A 23,905-nucleotide genomic window follows, 5' to 3' on the forward strand; every position below is an offset into this window, starting at 1 on the left:
CTGACTGTCGTTCCCGAAATTCCTTCCGTGGCTCACCCTCCCTCACAGGGTGAAGGCCTCTCGTGCTCAGCTGTCCCCTCATGGTGGCCCCGTGCCCTTCCCCACTCCTCCCCAGAAAGCGGCTGCTTACAAGTCCTTTTCCCCCCACACCTCCCAGCCCCCAGGCACACTCCCGCTTCAGCACCTGATTCCGGCTGCGCATCCTCAGGGAAACCTCTCACTTCCAGCTTCTAAGCACCCCCCTCCCCTCACCCCCCACCCCCGTCCCCGGTGCTGCTGCACCACCGCCCTGTCCCCTCTGTCCCAGAGTCTGTCATTCAGCCTTCTGTGGAGAACGGTGGACTTCGGTCTAGTTGCCCGTCTCCTCCCCTTACTCCTTGAGAGCAGAGATGATCTGGGGAGGGGAGCTCACTCCCTTTCCCAAGGAAATCCCAAGCCCCCAGCAGATGGCTGACACGTGAAGAGCCACTCAACATTTGAATGAATGAATCCTCACGTTTCCCCAAGTGCATTTGTCGAGATGGGAATGGCAGTTCTTAAATAAACCGGCTCCGAGTTAATAAAAACAGAGCTCATTTTTCAGCCTCGTGTCGTACGCCCTTCAGCTGTAAGTCTGTTGAAAGGAGATCTCAGGTTTTAGAGGCAGGTTCTGTTTGCCGAGGCCATTGGAGCTTCCACTGCTCGGGGGGCATCCTTCCACCTGAGGGGCATCCGCTGTGTGGCTGTAACAAGCTTCAGCGTTCAGAGTTGATCGTCCTCATGATACTGGGAACCGGGAAGGGTCATGGTGTGTGCGTGTGTGTGCGCGCGCGCGTGCATGTGACAAAAGGCTGGGTCTTTTAATGAACTGCTTCCTTGAAAATTGTCTTTCTGCAGGTGATGTGTCACCAATCAGCATGTCTCCCATCAGTCAATCTCAGTTCATTCCACTCGGGGAAATCCTTTGCTTGGCCATCTCAGCAATGAACTCCGCGAGAAAACCGGTCACCCAGGAAGCGCTGATGGAGCATCTGACCACGTGTTTCCCAGGTAATGGGAAGAGAATGTGGCACTTTCCAAACAGACATGTGTGCTGGTCGCTCTGGGACCTCATGTGGACCGTGGTGCCTCTCACTGAAATGTAATAGAAAAAAAATGATTTGCCAAAACTGGCCAGAAACGTTCCTTAGGTCTGTAATTAGAAATCAAATCATCTCTGTTCCTTCAAAACTAACGTGCCATCTCCAGGTGATGGTGTAATGCTCTTTTTAAGGGGCACTGAGAAGAAATACAGTCAGGATGCGTGAAGAATTCTGGCAAAACCCACCAAGGTTCTAGTCAACTTCAACATAACCTTTATTTTTTAAAAAAATTTTAGTGTTTATTTATTTTTGAGAGAGAGAGAGAGACAGAGTATGAGCAGGGGAGGGGCAGAGAGAGAGGGAGACCCAGAATGCGAAGCAGGCTCCAGCCTCCGAGCTATCAGCAAAGAGCCCGACGCGGGACTCGAACCCACGAACCGTGAGATCACGACCTGAGCTGAAGTCGGACGCTCAACCGACTGAGCCACCCATGACGCATGGGAGCGTGTCGGAAAAGTTTAGTCCCAAGGGATTACACTAGAGCGATAGTAAGGACAAACAAACAAACAAACAAAAACATATCTTGCATGCTTGTGTCATGGCCTGATGAGTTTTAATAATAGGATGTTTGATAAATTAGTTAAGATCTCATTTTAAAGGAAAAAAATAAAATGTTTCCTTGTCTCTTAAATATTACAATAAGAAGACAATAGTCCAGCTGCCCTACCAATGGCATTTGGTGCCTCTGGCACCAAAAGACGTTAGGAATAGTGATAAGCTAAAGACAGCGTGACCTGTCTCAAGGGGGGCAGCCCGGTCCTCAGCTCCCGTGTATTCCCCCCCCCCCCCCCGCCAAAAACGTCAAACCCTGCCAGAGCTTCAAATCTACTGCTTTTTCAAGAGACTCTGGAAACTCTGTAGAATCTGTGACATCTGTAGATTTCCTTAACTATTGGCAGTTACGTGTGTGTTGGCTGTATGTGTACATTTTAACACACGGGTGCCCGTGACTTGCAAGTCAAATAAAGCACATTATCGGGCCACCAGTTTGGCAGCTTGGACTCGACATGTACCTAGAAGGAAATAGAGCTTACCCAAAAAATGAACTCTCGACATAGTTTTTACCCAACCTAGAAGGGACCTTGGTGAAACAGAAGCTGTGGACTGTATCAGTTCCCTTTTGCCACCAAAATGCCGGGTAACAATCACAGGTCATGGATGGCATACGGCAGTGAACGTTTATTCAGCTCATGTGTCCGGGGGCTCTCCGGGAGTCAGCGGATCCAGACTGGACCTGCCCAGGTGGCCCTGCTCCACCTGTACCCCATCCTCTTTGGAAAAGGGGACACGCAGTGGCAAGTTCTGCTAACGAGGACGACAGAGGCCACCAGAGAACAAGTCTGGTTATACAGAGGCTCTTCAGCCCTTCGGTCACACCACACCCACTGACATTTCATGGGCCAAAGCAAACCTGGCCAAACTCAAGGTCGAGGTGTAAGAAAATGCACCCCACCCATGGCAGAGGGCAAGAGGAATACTTCTGTTTTTTTTTTTTTAATGTTTATTTATGTATTTTGAGAGAAAGCACCCACATGTGAGTTGGGGAGGGGCAGAGAAAGAGGGGGGGAGAGAGAATCCCATGTTGTCAGCACAGTCCCTTCAGCGGGGGTTGAACTCACAGACCGTGAGATCCTGACCTGAGTGGAGATCAAGAGCTGGTCGCTTAACTGACTGAGACTCCCCACTTTTCCTTTTGCCCCGAAGGAACTTTACATTTCTCTCCCAGTGATTTATTTCCTCCTTCTTCAGTTTTCTAATTAACATGTTTGGAAACTAGGTGTGCTGTTTAAAAACTCTAACACAGACCGACCGACCTTTTGCAACCTATAAATTACCTTAAATTTTCTAACACTATCTCTGAATATTCTTCACTGTCTGATCGTCTTTCTTTGTTAACTTTCAGGCAAACCCTTTTCCTTTCGGTAGCAAGATAAACAGAGTGCCAGGTGAGAGCAATCTAAGGGGACAGATGTGGTTCACAGATGTAATGCTCTTGTGAAGAAAGACCCTTCTTGGTGGCCTTGTACCTGGTTGGCCTCTTCTGACATCAAACTTCCCCACAGCTTTTGAAATCTATTTTTATGTAGCTTCGTGGGAGATCACCTAGCTTTTCCAAAATTGGTTACATCTCTCCCATTACTGGGCTATGAAATAGAGAATGGAAAGAACACAGAGCCGGTATGGAAGAGCAAATTGTGAAAAATAGCAAAATAAAGTAGTAAATTGCCAAGCAGTTGATTACAATATCACTAAGTTGGAATACTTTTGTAGAGAAATCCATAGGTCACCTGTACTTAAAAGAACGACTGCTTTGCTAGCTTGTATTATGGCATGTGAATTTAGATCTCAATGCCTTGTCATCAGATGGGCCGAGGGGAGCGAACTTCACCTCTTTCAGCTTTGTGACACTGATGACTAACGGGTCAACCCCACATTGCAGGGGCGCTGTACAGATCTGAGTCTGGGGCAGGGGTTGGCAAACCATGGGTGCAAGCTAAGTGTGGCCCACCACTTACGCTTGTAAATAGTTTTATTTGGAACTTTGTTAGAACACAGCCTTGACTATTTGTTTATGTATTGTCTTTAGCTGCTTATGCGGCAGTTACAGAATTGAGTAGTTGCACCTGGGAGATCAGAGGCCTCACAAAGTAATATAATTACTTTCTACCTCTTTAGAGAAAAAGTTTGCTGACCACTGGTTTAGGGCGTGGTAGTAATGATTTAAAACTTTGTTCAGCAATAGTTCCATATTTTATTTTATTTTTTGATGTTTATTTATTTTTGAGAGAGAGGCAGAGGTGAGTGGGGGAGGGGCAGAGAGCGAGAGGGAGACACGGAATCTGAAGCAGGTTCCAGGCTCCAAGCTGTGAGCCCAGAGCGTGATGCGGGGCTCGAACTCCCAAGCTGTGAGATCATGACCTGAGCTGAAGTCAGACGCACAATCGACTGAGCCACCCAGGCGCCCCATGACTGTTTACTTTTATATAGCTTACTGCCTGAAAATAAAGTTTTGACTTTATTTAACTTAATGTCATTAAAACATTTGAACTCTCATATTTAATGCATATGTTATACATAAAAAGAATAGTCTAGATTTGGGCCTCCATTACTGTTTTGGTCATCCATATTCTTTTTTTTTTTTTTTTTTTTTTTAGTGTTTATTTTTAGAGAGACAAAGAAACAGAGCATGAGCAGGGGAGGGGCAGAGAAAGAGAGGGAGACACAGAATCCAAAGCAGGTTCTAGGCTCTAAGCTGTCAGCACAGAGCCCCAACACCAGGGCTCAAACCCACGAACCGCGAGATCATAACCTGAGCTGAGATCAGACACGCAACCAACTGAGCCACCCAGGTGCCCCTAAACACCCATATTCTAAAGAAACTTTTTAGTGAAAAGTCTCCTAGTAAAAATGCCTGACATACTGAAATGTAAACCCTTTTATCACCTTTCTATATTGGTTGAATTTTGGAATTTCCATTATAGAAACAAGAATTTTTCTTAAGGTATAAAAAGAATAAATACTTGCTTCTCAGCTAAGTAAGGACTCATCACCCACCCATCCAGAAGGATCACTTAAATTGAACTAGTACTTGTTGGGTTGTTCATGATTGGATCTTCCTGGGAGGAAAGCTGACTCTCAGAGAAAGAGACCTATAGGCTGCTAATGGGGTTGAAGTTTGCTTGTGAATTTGCTAGAGAATATTAACATATGTATGTGTATATATATGCATATGTATGTATATGTGTATATGTATATGTATATATGTACATATATAATATATATTATATATACATTTAACATATATGTATATGTGTATATTATTATATATGTATATGTACATATATACACATATATACATATATATACATATACATATATAATATTCTGTCTCCCATCTCATCCCCTTACATTGGTTCTTGCTAAATTCTCCCTCAGCCAGTGTTCTTCACAAATGAGAAGAAATAATCCAGAGAAGCCCATTGAAAGTTTCCATCTAAAATGCTTAACATACAGAAGGTATACATAAGCGCTCCATTCCAACAATTTTCAGATTTGTGGCATTAAAGGGATATGTAAGTCTAAGTAACCTCGCGTTGTCATGCAGTGTTATTAGATCTCTGTTTTTGCTTTGGAAGATGTAAAAGTGTGGAAAAGGAGAGAAGTCGGGTGTCAGCCTTATTTGGATACAGAGTTTATCTTTTTGTTCTTTAAGCCCTCAAAATCCAAGCTCATGATGAACTTTGGGAACAGAATCTGGAAGTGGTTGAATGCGCAAACTTCGAAAAGTACCCATCACGGCCATCTCTGTCCCAGGGGAGCCCTGCAGACCTCTCATGGAAGTCTGGATTTCACCGACAACTGAAAGTGCAGTCATTATACTGGGGCTTCATAATAAAATAAGCATCATAAATATCAGCGACTTTCAGTTAAAGCCTTGAAGACTCACAGGTAGAAGTGTGGAAGGTTGATTGGACAGGGCATGTTTCCAGCTTGTGTTTTCAAATTAGACATCCCTTGACCGATACACGTGAGGATCCAAGACACGAAGACTTCGTTCTGTAATACCGTCACAGTTTTGGTTTGTAGTAACAGCTGTTCTTCCGGATTACGCCTCAGCTTTCCTTTATAATGACAGCATAGTAACCTGGGCAGTCGTGAACTCGTATAAACGAGGCTTGCCGTGTTCTGGAAAAACTTGTTTCTGTTCCAGTGTTGACTGCAAGCAAGCTACTATGTAAGACACAGATTTCAGTACGGGTTTGATATCCGGATTGCTATGCCCCACAGCCCAAGTGGGCATCATTTGTGCCCACGGTGTGAATACGGTCTCATCTGGGGAGTTTTAGTCTGTGTCAGTGTGAACGGTGCCCCCAGACTTGTCCAGCAGGAGGCCCTGGTTGTTAGTGGGGTGTAGAAGCTCTTTTAAGTTGCTTCTCTTATATGCAAGCATTTTTTTATTTTATGACGGCACTCAAGAATTTCATATATATGGTTTGGGTTCTATCGCTAATTCATATGAAGTTCATTTTGTGCAGAAACTATCATAAAAATTTTAAAAATTGTTATTATACCAGCCTTGAAGCCATTTGCATAAAAACCAGAGTACCTCTCTCAAGAGCAGAGCCCTAGACTAAAGGGAAACTATGCAGCTCAAACATTAAATAATTATACTAAACAATACATTATTCATAAGCAATGTTGCCTTTCCCACCTCGCCACTACGGATGCCTTCTGAATATGGTAACTCAGACAGACATGTATGTTACATCGCATTCATCGACTCTCTCCCAGGCCGTTACTAATGCTTTCATATCCCACTTTTGTAGTTTTGGAAGGATTGGGGGAGCCTAAACTTAGTTTACCTGCTGTTTTAGGTTGCTACAGAATGTTCTTAGGAGGTAATCTGGGTTTCCATGGATCCTGCCCCAAAGTTGAGACTATATGGTTCATGTTCATGGAGCCCCCAGTATATGTCAGGCACTGCTTTACATATCTTAAGCTCATTTTTAGAAATTTTAAGTTTATTCATTTACTTATTTTGAAAGAGATAGTGAGTGGCAGAGGGGCAGAGAGAGAGAGAGAGAGAGAGGGAGATACAGAGTCCCAAGCAGGCTCTGCACTTTTGGCACAGAGCCCGACGCAGGGCTGGAGCCCACAAACTGGGAGATCATAACCTGAGCCGAAGCCGAGAGTCGGACGTTTAACTGACCGAGCCACCCCAGGTGCCCCTGCCTTAAGCTCATTTAAACTCACAACTACCCTACGAGGGTACATGGGGTTATTATCCACATCCCGATGACCATGGACAGAGGCTCAGAGAGGTTAGGTAAGTTACCTAAGGTGATAACCAGCAACACTCATTTTCTAGCATAACCCTAACCAAGTACAGGTGGCTTAAACAACAGAAATGTATTTTCTTACAGTTCAGGAAAGCGCAAAATCAAGGTATCAGCAGAGTTGGTTGGTCCCTTCGGAGGTCTGTGAGTTCAGAAACTGCCAGACCTCTCTCCTTGGCAGGTGGATGGACATTTCTACCAGTGTTTCTTCACATGGTCTTCTCTCTGTGCACGTCTCTGTGCCCACTTACCCCTTTTTAGAAGAACATTGGTCGTGTTGGAGTAGAGTCTACCCTGATGACCTCATTTTGACTTGTTTACCTCTGCAAAGACCCTGTCTCCAAACCAGGTCACATGCTTAGGTTTAGGGGATTAGGTCTGAATGGAGGAATGGTGTGGTGGGTGGGGTTCTGCATAATGCAGCCACTGCCACCAGATAACAGTGATGGAGCTGGGGTTTGAATCCAGCAGTGTGGCCCTGGGCTCCAGGCTTTCAGTCTTCACGTCACACTACCTTAACTGTGTCAGGTTGAATCCCATGAAATTACATTTTTGTGGGTCAGACACGGTTGAATGTTGGCAGTATGATTCAACCTGACCTATTTCCAAATTATATCATCCAGATCAAACTAGTCAGGACTGTCGCCCTCAGTGTGCCTGGCACTGAGGAATGGACAGTATCCAAGAAATAAGTAAATGTCCTCTAACCCGGAGAGTTTACTCTCTCTTAAGAATTTATACTTGTAATTCTGTCTCTTAAGAAAGACAAGGCATAGACATGCACACAGAACCCTTTGAACACAGTATCGGCCACGGTACCAGGAAGTCTTGTCATTTTCTTCTGGAATTTCTACTCTAAGGACTATGGCATTTTCGGACTCAGTGACCAGACAGATGGAGAAGCTTCTAAGTTTTCACAAATGTATTTCTTAGGGCTCTCTGGTTACGAGTTAGAAAAACTACGTCCATCCTGCTGACTTAGTCCAAGAAGGAGAACATTGTCACCCAAACTTCATCAGTAACGTAGTCACTTTCAAAACTGAAGGTAATGATTTCAGACCTGGAGCGTCTTGAACAATGGTCGAGTCTGATTGCCCTTTTATGTAACTTACAAAGTTAAGTTTATTAAGTAAGCTTAATCTTGAAAAGTGAGTGTATGGAGTAGCTTCAAGTGTGTATGGTGGCCTCTGTATATGTTCTATTGGTTTTTGATGATCAAGATAGCTATTTCAACCCAGTTTCCTTAGGTTTTTTTTGTAGTGAGAAAGGCTTTTCTGTAAACATATATTATATCATGTAAAACATTTTTCATTTTTCCATCCTTTAAAAATACTCTGCCTTTTCATGGCTCAGTTCAGGAAAGACCTTGTGACAACCGTAGCAATCTCACTGCCCCTAACTTCTGTCTCTCTTCCCGAACGCCTTTGAATCCTGCTGGCTTGCCATGTGGATGATACGTTGAAGCTTGGCAAAATTCATACAATTTTGTCTTAGTTTGGGCTGCTGTAAAAAATTCCCATAGACTGGTGGCTTAAGCACCAAACATTTCTTTCTCATGATCCTGGAATCTGGGAGCTCTGAGATCAAGGCACCTGCAGATTTGGTGTCTGGTGAGGGCCCTCTTCCTGGCGTGAAACCGGCCATATCCTCTCATGACAGAGGGAGGGAGGGGTGGCTTGTCTCTTCCTCTTCTTACGAGGGCACATCACGAGGGCCCCATCCTCGCACCAGAGATTAGGATTTGCACATGTGAATGTTTGGGGGGATACAAACGTTCAGTCCATAGCAGATCCTGAAAAATCGAGAACCAACGACAAGTTCCCTCTACATTCTCATGAGTGTGTTCCTTTGGTTTTAGGTGTTCCCACCCCAAGCCAAGAGATTCTACGGCACACGCTCAACACGCTGGTGCGGGAGAGGAAGATCTACCCAACTCCGGATGGCTATTTCATCGTGACCCCGCAGACTTACTTCATTACTCCTTCTCTCATAAGAACTAACAGTAAATGGTACCATTTGGATGAGAGGATACCTGACAGGTCTCAGTGTACCTCTCCACAACCCGGAACCATAACGCCCTCTGCCTCAGGCTGCGTCAGGGAAAGAACATTGCCCAGAAACCACTGCGACTCTTGCCACTGCTGCCGAGAAGACGTGCATAGCATGCACGCCTCGACTCTGCAGAGGAAACCTGCCAAGGACTGCAAAGACCCCTATTGCCCTCCTTCACTCTGCCAGGTGCCACCCACTGACAAGAGCAAAAGTACTGTCAACTTTTCGTATAAGACAGAAACTCTCTCAAAACCGAAAGATAGTGAAAAGCAGTCCAAAAAATTTGGGCTCAAGTTATTCCGGCTAAGTTTTAAAAAAGATAAGACCAAACAGCTGGCCAATTTTTCTGCCCAGTTTCCTCCCGAGGAGTGGCCCCTGCGAGATGAAGACACGCCAACCACTATCCCTAGGGAGGTGGAAATGGAAATCATTAGGCGTATTAACCCGGACTTGACCGTGGAAAATGTCATGAGACACACTGCATTGATGAAGAAACTTGAAGAAGAGAAAGCACATCGGAGTAAAGCTGGGTCCTCTGCCCATCACAGCGGAAGAAGTAAAAAGAGTAGGACTCATCGAAAGTCCCACGGGAAGTCTCGGTCCCACAGCAAGACACGAGTGTCTAAAGGAGACCCTTCAGATGGTTCTCATCTGGATATCCCAGGTGACAGAGAGTATGACTTTTGTGATCCTCTTACCAGGGCACCCAGGGAGGGCTGCTTCATCATTGAACACAAAGGAGATAACTTCATCATGCATAGTAACACGAACGTGATTGAGTCTCATTTCCCCATGACACCAGAATGGGATGTGTCTGGGGAATTGGCCAAAAGGAGAACTGAGATGCCTTTTCCTGAACCTTCCAGGGGAAGCTCCCACTCAAAAGTGCACCGAAGCCACAGCCATACCCAGGACCGAAGGTCCAGGAATGAGAGATCCAACAAAGCCAAGGAGAGATCCAGATCGATGGATAACTCAAAGGGCCCTCTGGGTGCTTCTTCTCTAGGGACCCCTGAAGACCTGGCTGAAGGCTGCAGCCAAGACGACCAAACCCCCAGCCAGTCCTACATTGACGACAGTACGTTAAGGCCCACACAAGCAATTGGCCATCAAAGGGCTCATGTGTCATCCACGAGCTATAAAGAGGTGTGTATTCCAGAAATAGTCAGTGGCAGCAAGGAGCCTTCCAGTGCTTGTAGCCTCTTGGAGCCAGGAAAACCACCTGAGAGTTTGCCATCCTATGGGGAACTCAACTCTTGTCCAACAAAAACAGCTACAGATGACTATTTCCAGTGCAACACCTCCAGTGAGACGGTCCTCACGGCACCATCACCTCTGGGAAAGAATAAAGAGGATCATGACACTCTGACTCTGGCGGAAGGGGTGAAAAAGCTGCCTCTGTCTGATAGGCAGGCCCCGCATTCTTCCAGGGAGCCTGTGGGGCACAAGGAGGGGTCACCGAAAGGGCCAGGTGGGGGCCCAGCTGTTTCGGGCCCAGTGGCAGAAGGGATCGCCAATGGACGCCTTGTCCAGCACCACAGCGCCGAGCCCAGCAGCCTGGACAAGAGGAAAGAGATATTCAGCAAAGACACACTGTTCAAACCTCTTCACAGCACCTTGTCTGTAAACAGCTATCACAAATCGAGCCTGTCCCTCCTCAAATCTCTCCCGAAGACACCTGCCGACACACTGCCAGGCCGATGCGAGAAACTGGAGCCGTCCCTGGGGACCTCGGTGGCACCAGCCATTCCTGGTTCCCAGCGTCAGCAGGAGTCCGGGGGGAACCAGGAAGCCTCTTTTGACTATTACAATGTCTCTGATGACGACGACTCTGAGGAAGGGGCAAACAAAAACACAGAGGAGGAAAAAAACAGAGATGATGTAGGCACCATGCAGTGGCTCCTTGAGAGGGAGAAGGAAAGAGACTTACAGAGGAAATTTGAGAAGAACCTCACCCTCCTTGCCCCAAAAGAAACCGACAGCAGCAGCAACCAGAGAGCCACGCATTCGGCACGCCTCGACAGCATGGACAGCAGCAGCATCACTGTGGACAGTGGATTCAACTCCCCACGGTAGGGAGAGGCATCTCTGCACACGGGCACACACACACATACACCTACCAGGGCCTGGGGCTTTATGCAAATAACTTGAAACGTTTCTTGATTTCACAGTTTTAATTCTTTGAATGCGGGTTAAGGGTTGTGTGAGCTGTATTGTTAACAACCTGTTTCTGACTTCTTTTTCAGGAATTGAAACAAATGTTTCTGCAGCTGTAGAGATCACCAATCTGGACTGGTGGGTTGGCTCCCTCCCTCAAACTTGCATCAGGCCAATCTAACTAGGACCAACATTTTCCAGTATTTTTCTTCTATGCGTATATTGCCCCCATGCTGGTAAAAGAAGTTTTTTTTTTAGGTCCTCAAAAATAATAACTTTTTGGGTAGAATGAGTGGTCAGTAGTCAGTTGGGGGTTGGGTATAAATTAATTGACTCAAAGACAGGGGTCCCTCTAGTGGGAATGACAAATCTCAACCCCCTGGGGCATCCAGATGCTTGCTGCCACTGCAGTCCTGACTCTGTGCGCCCCCATTCCCCCCTTTGCTCATACATTTCAGATCCACAGAGAAATGGAACCTTGTGTCTCTCACAGGAAGATGAGGGGCCCTTGCTCCATTAGATCAAAACGTGTGCCCACACTTTTATGTCTCCTCCTGCAGAATTGACACAACCATTTAGGCACTCTGATTATAGCTGGTAATTCAGCAAAGGAAGGGTTAACAGCAGAGAGCATGTAATGCCTGACTGGCACGTCCAGAGCACTAAAGTGGTTCAGGGGATAAGAAAGCCAAAGAGCGTCTGTGCAACTTCCTTTTTTTTCTCCTTAACTCTTCCTTCTCCTCAAAGGGCAACTGGGGACCCAATTCTTCTAAATTCTACTCCAGATTGGTGACTCTGAGATGCAGAAATACTACTGAGAGGTTGACATTTCTCATGAGTTGTGATTCCCAAGATCCTACAATATATTTTAGAATTTTAACAAGTACCCAGATACGATTATATGCTTCATATATTATTTTAATTATTAAGAATTAAATGTAGTTCTGTTGTGATTTCACTCTACTCTGGATAATTTGGGGACGGAGCATTCCCAAATCTGAATTGGGAATCGTTAATCTGTCTGTCCCATATTAGACCTTTATTATTCCCTAAAGGGCTAGTTCTTGATTATTATGATGATGATTTTTGCCATGTAACCCTTTTTTCCAAGTTAACACGTGTGTGGAAGTCTAATGTCTAAACAAACCACAGAGACGGTGCTCTGGCGGAAGAGGGTGTGAGGCCAGAAGCCCCACATCTCCTCTGCCTGTCCCTCCAGGAGCCCTAACTGACCTCAGGGGGCCATGGCACTCAGTGTGAAAACCACTGGTCTACCTATTAATGACTTTTCTAAAATACGACTGCTGCTAAATATTTTTTAAGTCCCAAATCAAATCAAATCAAATGTATATATCCTTTTCTTTCTATTTCTGTCTTCTGCTCTTTTTTTTCCTCTTGAGTTTCTAATAGTGGGTGCAGGAGAGGCACATTGAAGGTTTGTAGTTGATGGTAGATGTTCAAGACCATTGCTTATGGAAGGTGTGGTTTATTTTGCCTGTACCTTATGTTCGACTGTTTCTTAACCATATAGACACTACCTGACCAATGCTTTGAACACCAGCTTTCAACCTTGCACAATGCCCGCTTGGCCCCTGCACCTCCACAGAGGGAAGGCTGTGGTGCTCTAGAGATCATTGCTAAGAAGATATTGAGAATAGCTTAATGGGTTCTAACTCAAAAATCTCCCACTACATACTAGTGAAAGGAAGGTTTTTGGCTTGGGGGCAGATAAACGCATATATTCACAAAATCGTTGAACCAGTCTCGCCATAGAATGTATTGTTTTATCTCTAAATTTGAAATGCAGAATATAGAACTTATGAATGGGATTATTTCTTGACATAGGCTTTATTTTCATTTCTTCAGTAACATACTTAAGGTTAAACGCTTTGTCCTGGTAGGAGGTAAGATCTCTCTGAGGAGACAGCCTTCTCACTGTCCACTACTATGAGGGAGATTTTCTCTATTGGAATATGCAGACCACCCATAAATTTCCCGCGGTTAGATAATCTACAGAGCAATTCCTAATTTTGCCCCTTTCGTATTTTAATATCCTTTGGTTAGAAGTTATGTCAAAACTTACTTACTATACCTGTTTTTAAACTGTATTTTCTGTACACCTCAATTGATTACGTTGTTTTCTGATGCATGAAGAAGGTCTGTGAAGGAGAATGGTTGAGTTATAGGGAGTTTTATTCTATGGCACGAGGAGTATTTTAGCCACAGAGCATTATCAGACTGATACCTCTCCACTGCCGTGAGATACAGAAGTCTTAAGTGGGCCATTTATTCGAATCTTCCAGTACTTAATTCACTGAGCAACTAAGATCCAACAACAATAACAAAAAAAAAAAAAAAAGACTAAGAAAGGTGATGTCCACACTCCCAGCTTTCAGTGCAGGCTCACAAGTCATGTTCAGCCACATTTCCAAAATTCTTTAGTCCCTTTCGTTGGGGACTAAAGGGTTTTGAAAAGGGGGGATTGGGGAGGGAAGGTAGAAGCTTCAACTGTGCTGGGAGATCTAATATTGAACATGAAAAATATTGACCTCAGAGGCCTGCTATTCCAAATCTGAGGCCAAAAACTGCTTGAAAACACAGTGTGAAAATCAGAGGTAGCACAGCTTCCCGGGAGGTGTCTGCTTTGTGTACTGCGGGAGCACGTGCCTGTCGGAGCGCCAGGCCAGCGGAGGCACGCTCAGCCAGGGCACTGAGCAACCAGCGTCTTGGTTCACCTCTTCTGCTTATCAAATCCTGAAATCTTATTTTTAAGGTTGCACGCCACTATAGCTTTCTTTTTCAAGAAAGTAAGAACTTTTAAGTGTGAGGAATATTTTTACTGTTAACGCTCTACCTCCGTCAGCTTTTTCAGGATCATGCCCAGAACCCTCATTATGAATGCCGCTCACCCTACTCATTATTACGGCAATAATGAAATATATCCTTTGGGGAAACTGGAGTACTATATATATTTATCACTATTAATGACTCAGGCCAAATGTGGCCAGAGGCATCTCAGAGCACCTACAGCTCCCAACTTAGATGATCTCTTGCAGTGATGTGTGTTTATGGTGTCTGGCATGCCTTAAAAGCTGGTTGAAAAAGTTTAAGCTGGTTTAAGGCCCTTTGGACTTTAAAGTGCATTTTGCCCTAGGAAAGATGTCATTTAGTCATGTATGGATTCTGAAACCAACTCATCGGAGCTACTTAATTCATTAGATGCCAGATGTACAACCGAAATAATATGTATCTAGCTTTTTAATGTACAGGTTCCTTGATGCGTATTTCTTCACAATCACCCTGTGAGTAGGTGAATCCCATAACTCTCCCCATTTTAGAGATGAGGAGATCAAATACTATAAAAGGTTGCTGTCACGATTTAAGAATGAAACTGAACGAACAGGTCAGGAAATCTTTGGGGTTCTCCATGTTGATTGCCCTTTTTCCTTCCTCTGCCTCACCCCGTGCCTCAGCTGTGGTGCTAGCAAGCCACGGATGACTTTTCTTAGGGAAGGTGTAAGGCAGGTAAGTAGGTGAGTCTAGCACTTTCCATCCCTTTAGTGCTGATGTTTTGGGGGTATTCTTTAGGTATGCTCAGATCTACTGTGAGCACAATGAAAGAACTTGATTTACTTCTGTGAACATATTAACCTTCTGGGCGTGCACTTTGCAGTCAAGAAAAGTCCAGTTGTCTTTGTGGTGGTCAGTGAACAAACTTCCTTTTAAACAGTTACCTGTTTACCTGGCTCCCGGACAAGAAGCAAACTCAAGGCCACAAGGGGTTAGGATGAAATAGTCCATTCTCTAGGAACTACTGCCAAAGTATAGGCAGGCCCTGCCTTCCCAAAGTTTGCGTTCACAGCCCTTGGCTTTGACGAGAGACCCTACTCATTAATGGCTTTCTTCCTTTGAAAGCAAAAATCTTCAGATTTCTTTCAGATCGCAGAAACAGGTACTAACTTGGGCCTTTCGTAAAAGTGAAGAAGTGTCATTGCGAACATTAGGAAAGCGGGTGTATCTACTTTTTAACCATTTCGGCCTCTGGAAGGTTTCATGGGAACATCCTACTGTCAGATGGTGGGAAAACCTGTGCAGGGTTCAGACAGCATTGCTATCCATTCCGATGGGAATGAAAGAGCGGTGGTGAGGCTGTCCACTTCAGTAGTTTGACCTGTTGACTGGTTCCAGCAGGCTTACATCAGGGATGGGGGCCGACTTTCAGAGAATATTTTCTAAACTTTGAATCTGGTAGGGTGGATGGATATTTTGAGCGTCCTTGTGGTGTCTTCAATCTCTTTGTAAACTAAGCTTCTTATTACCATTTTGAGGACTTTGAACCTGGAACCTGTTCAGTTCCTACCAATCAGGCCAAGTAATTTTTTTTGTGTGTGTGTGTGTTTATTTATTCTTGAGACAGAGACAGAGCATGAACAGGGGAGGGGTCGAGAGAGAGGGAGACACAGAATCCGAAGCAGGCTCCAGGCTCCGAGCTGTCAGCACATAGCCTGACGCGGGGCTCGAACCCACAAACCGTGAGATCATGACCTGAGCTGAAGTCGGATGCTCAACCGACTGAGCCACCCAGGCGCCCCTAAGTAATCTTATTTCTAATGCTATTGCCCTACACATTTAAAAGGTTAATGTTCTGAATCTCTTGGAACAATAAAACAAACTCACAGGTTTCGGACTTAGAAAAACTGAAAGAGAGGGGCGCCTGGGTGGCTCAGTCAGTTGAACGTCCGACTTCAGCTCAGGTCATGATCTCACGGCTCATGAGTTTGAGCCCCGTGTCGAGCTCTGTGCTGACAGCTCAGAGCCTGGAGCCTGCTTTGGATTCTGTGTCTCCCTCTCTTTCTGCCCCTAACCCACTCACATTCTGTCTCTGTCTCTCTCAAAAATAAATAAACATTAAAAAAAAAAGAAAAAGAAAAACTGAAAGAGAAATAGAAATGCTAAAGCCTTTAAATCACCTCTACTCTGAAAAATAAAATATTTCTACCAAAGCAGGGGGAGGGCATGTAAGCTTCACAAATTAATGGGGAAAATCTAAGAGTCCTTTTCTGAAAATATAATGTATTTCCACAAAAGTGTTAAGATTGGAAACAGAGGTACCAAGTGCTTTAAGAAGAATTTTATTCCCATCAGTGTGGCAGATTAGCTAATGGCATGCTTGAAGTCCAACCAGAGTCAAAATCTGCTAATCGGGAATGAAAACAGCATCATTAGGGGCAAAACTAAGTTTATTCAAGAGCACTTTTCTCAATGAATTTCCAGCCTGAAATGAAATCACTACGTATGTGTATTTAAGAGGATTCTTTTCTCAGATGAATGTGTGATAGCCATCCATCACATCAAATTTGGAAGTGGTTTCCTTGAATGGGAAGGGAAGGGGAAAACATTGAAGATGCGTTTAGCTGGGTGGAAAGCTGTCATTCAGGGTGCCGTTTACTAGAACACGTGTGTGAAAGCTTCTGGAGCCCACACTGAAAGAGCGTATGTGACTAATCAGCGTGAGATGGGGCATATGTGACATCATGAGCCGACAGGAAATCCATTAACTACATCATTTGCTCTTCCTCTGGGGCTCAAGAGGTAATTATTTATGTGTAAAACAAAACAAAACAAACCCTTTTTACTCTTTTAGCACTCGGGAGAGCCTGGCTTCCAACACGTCAAGCATTGTTGAAAGTAACCGTCGTCAGAACGTTACCTTGAGCCCGGTGCACGGTGGGGCTGGTCCGGCTTTCAGCTTCCGAGCAAGTACGGACCCCGCGACGAACGAAGCTGAGAAATTACAGAAACCTTCCAACTGCTTGCAGGCTTCTGTTACCAGTGTGTGACTGTCGTTCTGCCTCAGATGTCCTGGCTCCTCCGACACAGCCAAGTTTACGACACTGGGACTGATGTTTACATCTTGGGAAAGACGAGCATCTCGACCGCAGTTTTTGTGTTTACTTAAACTGTGCCGCTGAGTAGGCTAGGGCAAAAAACAAAAATCTTTATTTCGGAGTATTGCTTTTCACATGTATGGCTCTGTAGCAACCGAATAGCAGTAGTAGGGGTGATATGTATACTTTTGCTTCACTACTTGTAACTGAGCACACATAGGAAAGTCTAGACACTGTAAGTGTGATATGCATTCCAATGTCATGAAGTTGCCAATTCCATTTTTAAATGCCACAGATGTGTGTTGCTCCCAGTCTGTGGTCAGAGGGTGCCACGGAACTGATCCTTGACACTTCCAAAAACAAAAACAAAAAAAACAAAAACAAAAAAAGCGTAAGCCACCACAAAACGTCAAATGCGAGGGTCCGCCTTGAGGGAGATCAAGGTCAGACTGACCAGAAGGGACCCCGGCCCCTTGTGTGTGAATTGTTCATGCACCAGTCATTTCTCACTGTGAGTTTTCGTGACATGATTTTGCAGGAGCCCGTGGAAGTGTGTCAGAAGGGGTCGTGATCGAAATTCTGGGAGTGTCTGTTTTCAGGATTTTGTTTTTAAGTGTAACAGATGCTTGTCTGAGTTTTTAACCTTCCATAATCACAAACAGGAATATAGGCCTTTGATTCTGAAGTGGACGAAGGAAGGGGATCCCCAGCCTGGCTGGGGCACAGCACTGAGTGATGGAAGAGGGAAATGTGGACTCTTAACTGGTGTTAATCAAATATTTAAGGAAGATAATTTCCTCCTTGTGATACTTATGATGATCCTATCTTACTATAATAGATAACGATAATTAGTTTGTTTAAAAGCAAAATGTTCTTTGTGATACAAATGAAGAGTATGGCCTGGGGATGTTATTCTTTCTAATGGAAGGACATTAATCTATTTTATGTAGTTTTAAATAGAATGCCTAAATTAGGCTATGGGAGATCATTTTTAGTGGTTATAGGAAAGAGCAAATTTAGGGAGAGTTGAACTTCAGGCCTTTTATTCCTGGAAAGATATCTATAGAGAAAACTTTAAAAAGTAATTTTTGATTAGAACTATACATGTGCCCATGTACTTACCAACAGGATGTGCTCATTCTGCAAGTATGGTATAATCCAAACTTGTACTCCCCCCAAAAATCTATCAGAATGACAATTATGCATACATGAACTATGCCAGAGTGATGTTTACAGATACTTTGTAACCAATTTCAGGAGGCGTTTTTAGGCGGATGTATAGTTATTGGCCCAACTTATTTCAGAATGGTTTGTTAACGTTTTGCTTTGGTTTACAACATCATGTTGAATATGGAGAAGACTCTTAGCAGCAAAGGAATACAAATAACCGGGCTTCCACTTTACAGAGAAGAGACACTTCCAAGTTCCCCCATTTTATTGAGAACCATGGTAGATACTGAACAGGTATTTGCAGAAGGGTTACATGTGACACAAGTAAAGTCTGGCAAAACGTTTTAGTTTAGTGGCACGTGATGTTTGGAGCCACAGACCGTAAAATACATACCCAAAAATAAATCTAAAGTCTTTCCGCCTCGGACTTCAGTAATTGGCATAAAAATGTGTGACACATTTCTGCTTCAGTATTAGGTTCAATCCCTAGGGATCTGTTTAAGGAACGCAGTCCTACACATAGTTGGACTGATTCTTGAAACATATGGATACTCCCTCATGCGTTTTCAGATATTTGCAAGTTGCATTGAGTCAAACTGGACTCATCAAGCTTAGATTCCTTTTTTTTATGCCTCTGGTGAAACGTCAGCACGTTTCTTGGTAAGCCCCTATGCCACTAAAATGCTTAGGTCAGTTGGCTTTGAGTCTCATGCCTTATTTCTTCCAAGGCATGCCCTGATTTCCCAGAAATGAACTATTTGTCTCATGGCTTAAATATGTCCGGAAGGAATGATAATGTATCTAATAGACTATACACAGAGTCTATTTCCTTGGGGAGGCGTATACCATACGGATACTAAATTCTTCTGTCTAAATTCGTTTTGGGTTTTTTTTCCCCCCAAAAAAACCTGCTCTCAAGTGCTGAATCATACCATCAGTTCATAAATAACGTAACCATTGAAACAATACATCAGCCTCTAGTTGATCCTCTGAAAATGGCCATTATTATAATCAAATGCTGTGTGGACAGGAAAGGAAAGCATTACCCTTTAAGAGAAGCTTTAAAATATGACTTTATCAATAGTTCACAAGAAATAGGTTTACAGAAGATGTTATTCAAATAAAACGTGTATACCATTAGCCTGATGCTACGGGGTACGTGATTTTAAAAACAACCAGAAACTCCCTTAGACCTGGAGCCATTAGTGTAGAAAAGATGGGCTTTAAAGACCGTACGATGGAAGCAGACATTCCGTGTGGAAATATCCCTGTCTGAATCTAATCAGGATTCTTGGATGGGGGAGGAGTGAGGCGGCAGGAAGCGTGTTACAGATGTGACCCGAGATGGTCAACGGCGAGCTTCTCAGTGACCAAACGCTCGGCCCGCACCAACGTTGCCAGCACCCGTTTCCTCCCCTGCGCTGATAGCTTTGTGTTACATGGCTGCTTATCCAGTCTTCGCTTAGAGTTTCTTAGCTGGAAGGTTTACAAAACTGAATCTGGTTGAATCTCTGCGTAGCGTTCAACTTTCAAGGGTCAACCCATCTGTCGGCATTTTGCACACGTATGTATTATTATGATACAGCATATTACTTTATGGTAATTTTTATTTTTACATAGAACTACCTCCATAAATTTGATGAAGCGGCAGCAGTGTGTTCAAGTGTATTGTTCAGAAAAGCAAAGTTGAAAACTTTCGTAAACATTCGGCCATGGCGTTCTGTGTGTGTGTCAGTGGCTGCCCGTGTGGGCTAGTGACTTTTTCATGGCCGTGGTTTTGTTTTACGGCATTATTTCGCTTTCAGATGTAAACCTGTCTCTCCTCTCTATCCCACAAAAGCACACTCGATTTTGTTACGAACGAAACGAAGTTGAAATTTCTTGTCTTTCCACCCCACCCCACCCCACCCACCCCATTCCTGCCAAGAGTTCTCTCTGGCAAAGAGCCGATTGGTACACATAATTTAGCCAGCTCTCTACTCCTGAAAGAATCCGATTTGAATTCTAGGTTTTCAGTAGAAGTCACACCAGATATGTGGACCGTGCCGGCTTTGAAGTACTTTGGGCCTCGCTGCTTTCACGCACACACTACCATATCGAGCCCAAACTTCATTTTAATTAAAAGAGCAGTGCTGTGTACTCACCACGTGTGCTAAATAATTTGTATTCCATTTTCTATATTTTGCACATCTCAGGGGACCTTAATGAGCATATGAAAAGGGGGGTGCCATCAAATAGAGAAAACTAACAGAAGAGCTGAATGGGGACCAAGCAGGATAAAAATACCAAATTACTGCTTCTCTGATGTTGTGAAGCTCAAGTTCAGGAAGCATAAATTGAAAGTTAAGCTGAAGTAACGATGATCTGAACACCAGCTGTTCCCAAGTCTCCCTTTCTTAGAGCCCAGCCAGTGGTTCGAAGATGTAAATTTAAATTATATCGCGATCGCCATGGGGAAGAAAAAACCCTGTTTGATGAGAAGAAAAGCATTGTGCGTTTTTTGTTTGTTTTTTTTTTTTTTTAGGTTGGCACAGCTCTGTAAAACCCTACCCAGGACGAACCACATATTGCCACCAAGTGTACTTGAAAATAAAGTTTTTAACTTAAATTATAGGCGTCTTGCTCACTATACAATAGTGAACCTATTTTGAAAAGTCTCGCCATTTATAACATGGGCAGCATTTGGAGCTTGATTAAAAGCCAACAAACTATCATGACTTTGCCCGTTCATTTTGGGATCGCAAAGTGCTTGCAAAACATTCAGATTGACAATTAACAAAGCAGGTCCTGTTTGTAACACCCATACTTGAAATGGACAAACAGAAGCAGTGACTTAAGATTACCCAGAAACTCAGTGGCAGCTACCAGTGACCTATTTTCTAACTGATAGACCATCATGAGAAATCACTAAATACAATGCTGTTTTTTCTGATGTGTGCTAATAAAGTCAAAGGAAACAAACACAACTGTACACTTTTGTCCATTTTCATTCAAAAAGTTCAGGGTGTTTGGAATTTTACAAAATCCACCCAATGCCATTGCGGTCAGAGGCAGATCCCAGACATACACCCTAGTTTACAGTTTCCTCTTAGGCTTCTTTAATTCCTGTGCTAAAATACCATCTTTCAGGAACATGTGCTCCTGGCAGTGGAAGGTGCTGAAACAGAAATCGTAATTTAGAACTTTATCAAGTACTCTTCACAGTGCTACTTTCAGCACAACAGAAATTCAGTACAACGTATTGAGTCCTACCTGTAAGAATCTGGATTTCCGAGGGAGCTGATCTAGTTCTAAGTGTTTTCTCAAACTAGGAGATATCAGATCCTTGCTGGGGACCTTCTCCATTGCCACGGGCCAGGCACAGAACCAGCCGGAAGCATGCTGTCAGGCGACAGCAGACCCCAAGCAGAAGCGATCCCGCCTTTTCCCGTCCCTCCCCGCCCTCCTCCCCCACCTCGCCCAGTACTGTCCTGCCCATTCTCTTCTTTCTCTTCTGTTCTCGAGACATGCTTCTGCACGTGTTTAGGCTCAGGGAAGCCAGGACACAGGAAGGACGAATGCAAAAGCAAGGAAACCACTGTTTTGCTTTGGGTTAATAAAATATGGGCAGGAAGGAGATTACGATCAGTCTGATCTTTGCCAAGTAAGATAAAACAATCAGCTGTCACTCAGTCATTCTCCCAGAAGGTTCTACAGTATTAAGGATACATCTAATATTTTCCCATAGATTTTTATTTAGGAGACATTTCATAAATTATATATACGAAAAATTTCATGATTAAATTTCCCAGTGTGTTGAAAATAGGCACTGGCATGTCCCTGATTGAGTTAATCTCCGCGTCTTTTTTAGCAGCATCCCAGAGAGAGTCCCTAGTGATTGCTCCTCCAACACATAATCCTGTGTTTTCACAGTTGTTCTATGACTTACAGTTGCTGATTTGCAAGGTAGAGAATTCTACGAGGCTCATGGGGGACTAAACTTTCTTATGATTGTATATTACCAGTTATAGGGCTTTAATTGCTCATTGTTGGCTGCAGATGTGAACACACATACGCACACACGCACACACACCCTGCCAACGAGGGAAGGGGGAGTTTCACGAGTGAGGCAGCAGTGACCCTGGAAGCAAACGTAAGGCTAGAGGCTTGGCCTGTCCACGTACAGTGCCTACGCCTCCCTGTCCAAAGGCTGACCTTGGCACCCCGTTCCTTGCTCCCACCAAAAAGAGGTACCAAATCTGAGATCTGAGAACTCCTCCAGTGTCAGTCCTCTGCAGTTACGGAAGATTCATGAAGTCCACACTCAGCAGCTTCTTGCCTGCCTTTCCTCGGAGGTCCTGCCTCCCTGCCTCCTTCCCGTTCCCCCTCCTAGATACCGATACACCGCCACGGTTTCCACACCGGAAGCGCAAAACAGCGTGTGGTACCGTGCACACGTGATGGGGTAGGACTAGAGCTGCCCTAGGGTCACCTTCATGTAAGTATTGACAGCTACAAATTAAGGTCCTTAGAGTAGTTGACATAGATACTACTTTCTAGAAGAGAATTAAATTTCAACATTAAGTTTAAAGGGATCATAATTCTGCAGGTATCTTTCTCTGAGTGACTGAATGTGACTATTGCATTAGGGTAAATGAATTAAGAAGTGCAAGTGGGATTTACTGTATGTTAGAAAGGAGTTTTGCAGCCAAGACTGCCTTGAATAAAATGTGTTTGCACTGAAAAAAAAAAAAAAAACTTTAAATTACTTGGTCTCTGGTTGCTGTAAAGGTCATCCAAGATGGATGTTCTGTTTATATTGTATAGTATTTCATATGAAATAATTACAGTTCATGAAATGTCTTCCCTAATGTTACTGATTTATGACAGCACATTTGTAACATGGTTTTTATCGTGCCGGTGTGCCATATTGTAAATGATGATTGACTTGTCATGCTTAGTATAATAACTTAAAAGGAAAAAAAAGCACAGGGATTTTTGTAAGTCTATATTTGAAAGTCCCTCCATATGGTAATATTGTGTTCATGTTGTTTATGTAGTGTTGTGTGAAATATCCATTTTGGATTGTGTTACTTTTTAAGATATTAAATAACATTTGGTTATATGTCTAAGTGGATTTTTTTTGGTACTTGAGCGAAAATACTTTAGGTGAGACCAATTTATTGCTCTCCTCAATTAACAGGAGTTCATAGCAAAATTTTTATTGCACAGCCTTAGTGATTAGAGCTTTTGAATGAAAACAACTGAACACAGAAATATCTAATCAGAATCTTTTTCCAGGAATGTTGAAAAACACACATTTTTGGCCAGCTATTCAAATTTAAGAGTTAGGCTTAGAGACACAAAGGATTACGTCTTCTGTGAAACCAGAAAGCGGTGGGGTTGGTTTGTTTTGTCGGCCCTCAAATCACAACTTCTGTCCCCAAATAAATGTGATCCCCTCCCCCATGAGCACCCAGCGTCTATCCACATATTCCTGGAAGGCGCTTGTACAAGTTTGCAACTCCTCCAGAATCTACCACTCTTTTGGCTGTCCACAGTGGTAAATCTTTGTCCTTGGAGAAAGGACTCCCTTTTTTCAAACCAAAAGTAATCCTCCCTCAAGCAAACGATGAAGTCCGGCAACAGCAGTGTTAGTCAAAAACAATCGGAAGCTATAACGTTGAGCCTGATTTTCTTG

General features: G+C 43.8%; 1 protein-coding gene across 3 annotated transcripts; it reads left to right on the forward strand.

The window, feature by feature from the left end:
• The first annotated feature begins 833 nt into the window (after positions 1–833).
• STOX2 (storkhead box 2) lies at positions 834–23,329 on the forward strand. Of its 3 annotated transcripts, XM_032592802.1 has the most exons (4): positions 834–1,029; positions 8,817–11,082; positions 11,257–11,305; positions 16,812–17,410. In XM_032592802.1, the coding sequence occupies exons 1-3, from the start codon at positions 843–845 to the stop codon at positions 11,261–11,263; spliced, it is 2,460 nt and encodes an 819-aa protein (XP_032448693.1). In that variant the 5' UTR covers positions 834–842; the 3' UTR covers positions 11,264–11,305; positions 16,812–17,410. The 3 variants fall into 3 exon arrangements, with proteins under 3 accessions (XP_032448693.1, XP_032448694.1, XP_032448692.1); XM_032592801.1 differs by lacking the exon at positions 11,257–11,305 and having other exon boundaries at positions 835–1,029; positions 16,812–23,329; XM_032592803.1 differs by lacking the exons at positions 11,257–11,305; positions 16,812–17,410 and having other exon boundaries at positions 8,817–11,086.
• The last annotated feature ends 576 nt before the right edge of the window (positions 23,330–23,905 follow it).

This window comes from Lynx canadensis, chromosome B1 (genome assembly GCF_007474595.2).
Source record: "Lynx canadensis isolate LIC74 chromosome B1, mLynCan4.pri.v2, whole genome shotgun sequence".
Classification (NCBI taxonomy): Eukaryota; Metazoa; Chordata; class Mammalia; order Carnivora; family Felidae; genus Lynx; species Lynx canadensis.